At 36.9% G+C, this 2364-nt stretch overlaps 1 protein-coding gene across 1 annotated transcript in view; it reads right to left on the bottom strand.

Moving 5' to 3' along the window:
- Positions 1 to 1213, bottom strand: part of dhdh.1 (dihydrodiol dehydrogenase, tandem duplicate 1) — a 6857-nt gene extending 5644 nt beyond the window's left edge. Inside the window, exons 1-3 of the mRNA XM_016513845.1 lie at positions 1071 to 1213; positions 859 to 970; positions 611 to 774 (exon numbers count right to left, since the gene is read on the bottom strand). Coding sequence (XP_016369331.1) covers positions 611 to 774; positions 859 to 970; positions 1071 to 1160 — 366 coding nt within the window. The 5' untranslated portion in view covers positions 1161 to 1213. The remainder of the gene's footprint in view (positions 1 to 610; positions 775 to 858; positions 971 to 1070) is intronic.
- Between the last annotated feature and the right edge of the window lie 1151 nt (positions 1214 to 2364).

Here is a 2364-nt window from a genome sequence, read left to right as displayed (position 1 = left end):
ACATTAAACACATTAAACATGTTACTGACCTCAGACTTTTGAACGCCATGCAAAAAAAAAAAAAATAATTATATATATATATAAATATATTATATTATAATATATTAATATAAATAATCTCACAAATTATGATATATTATTATTTTTTTTATTATTTTGATTATTTGTGTGGTGAAATATAACCAGGACATGTTTTCATGAGATTCACTTCAATATTCATGTCTAGTGGATCTGATGAAGATGCTTCACATATTGGGCAGAATTAATCCCAGATTCATTCATAATGTAGATTTAAAGTGAGTGAATCATTCATGAGAGCAGAATGCTAAAAAAAAACAAAAACAAGAATGATGCTGTTAAAAAATCTGTAAATGAAGATTCATATTAGAATCAGGAGACGGACATAACTAATTCTGATACTGACTCAGACGATATTTACTCTGTTTTTTTATTCATTATTTATTTATTTTTGATTGTGTCATACAGGGACTTCAAACTGTGTTTGGACACATTATATAAATAAATATAAATATAAATGTCTTCCCAAGAGTTGTTGTGCCTCGTTTGCTCTCTGTCCCGTCTACATTAGTAGATCAGATCTTTCTTTTACCTCCATGAGGAAGACGTTGTTCTCCCTGGCGGCTGAGATGAGATGCTTGACCTCTCGGAGGTTCATGGCGAAGGGTTTCTCACACAGCACGTTCTTCCCAGCGTTCAGGAACAGCAGACCCACCTGCAGATGATGTGTGTGGAGAACGCCGATGTACACCATATCTGACAGGACACACTCGTGAAGGTCAGCCAGTGATTCTGAGTGACTGTCCCTTTAATTCTGTCCAGCTCTGTCTGATTACTCACCGATATTTGCATCCTTCACCAGCTCCTGGTAGCTGCCGTATGCAGTCGGGATCCCATGAGTCTTCGCAAACTTCTTTGCACTTTCTAGGCTTCTTGCTGCAACTGCAACTATCTATGACACACACACACACACACACACACACACACAGACAGAAAAGTTAATGATTGAATCAGATTCTAAAAGCAGATGTTTAGCTCGGTCTGGACTGTACCTGGTGATCTTCATGAGAAAGTGTCTTCAGAGCCACACAGAAATCATGGCTGATGTTTCCAGCTCCACAGATTCCCCAGCGGGTTGCCATGTTCGCTCTGACCTTCAGACTGCATGCAGTTGCATGTGCGGAGCAGGCTTTTATCTGCGGTCCAGAGTGCAGGTGAGCTCACAGGACGTCATGTGATCTGATAAAGTGTAACTTTGAAGTCAGAAACAGTTGTAAAACTCTCTCTTATTTTGTCACACTATAAATGAATTCAAGGCTGAATATGCATGAGCTCATCATGACTCAGTACAAATCAGATCCTCATTAAATGTGCCAGCTAATGATGATCAAGCATGTTTATCTGTGTTGTTATTATGCTTGTGTAATGTGTCAAGAAAACTTTGTGTCACTGCAATGGAGACCTGCCAAATTTATATTCATGTAACTGTTACTATCACAAGAGGTAAAAAAAAAAATCATATAGCAGTTTTAAAATAATATATATATATATTACAATCTAACTATAATATGATGCATATTAAAGAATGGAAAAGATGCACTTTAATAGGAATTTTAAATAATATAATATGAATATTAAATAAATATAATAATAAAAAATATTATATTAAATTATATTATTATTTAAAAATATAATATAATATAATATAATATAATAAATGTAAATATCAAAGTAAAAGTCAATGGAAATTCCCACCAGAAAAACAAGTGTGTCATTACTGATGCTCTCAGGTGTGTTTGGGGTGAAATTATCAATGATGTCACTCATCTGAGGGATGCTGGGATGCTGTGTGCCGTCGCCATGACGACAAGGTACCAGCTGGGCAATCTGTATGTAAATGGCAGCGCGCGGCCTAATCTCGCGCAGGTACAGCAGAACCTGGTCGCCATGGCAACGCAGCCCGTGTTCACGCCGAAATCGCACCTTTCCCCGGTTATTTCTGGAGAGAGAGAAGGAGAGGTGTTAAATGTTAACATGACCATGGTACACATGTCATGGTACTCTGATATATACTGCAGGATCATTAGTCACTTATGGTATTTAGAAGGTACTCCACGATACTTTAACCAAACCTGGTATTACTGTATTAGTGGTATTAGTGTCTAAACAGCATGGTATTACCATGGTACTATGTCAAAAAATACCAAAGCACTTTTTGTAAGTAGTTACTGAACCTGTTACAGTAAATCTGACACATGTGACACAGTAAAGATTTACTGATCTATAGTGATTCTTCTGTCTGTCTGTGTGTGTGTGTGTGTGTGTGTGTGTGTGTGTGTGTGTGTG

The sequence above is a fragment of the Sinocyclocheilus rhinocerous genome, unplaced genomic scaffold (genome assembly GCF_001515625.1).
Source record: "Sinocyclocheilus rhinocerous isolate Xijiao unplaced genomic scaffold, SAMN03320098_v1.1 scaffold3403, whole genome shotgun sequence".
Lineage (NCBI taxonomy): Eukaryota > Metazoa > Chordata > Actinopteri > Cypriniformes > Cyprinidae > Sinocyclocheilus > Sinocyclocheilus rhinocerous.
Note: the sequence above shows the minus strand (reverse complement) of the source record. Positions and strands in the feature narration are given on the sequence as shown.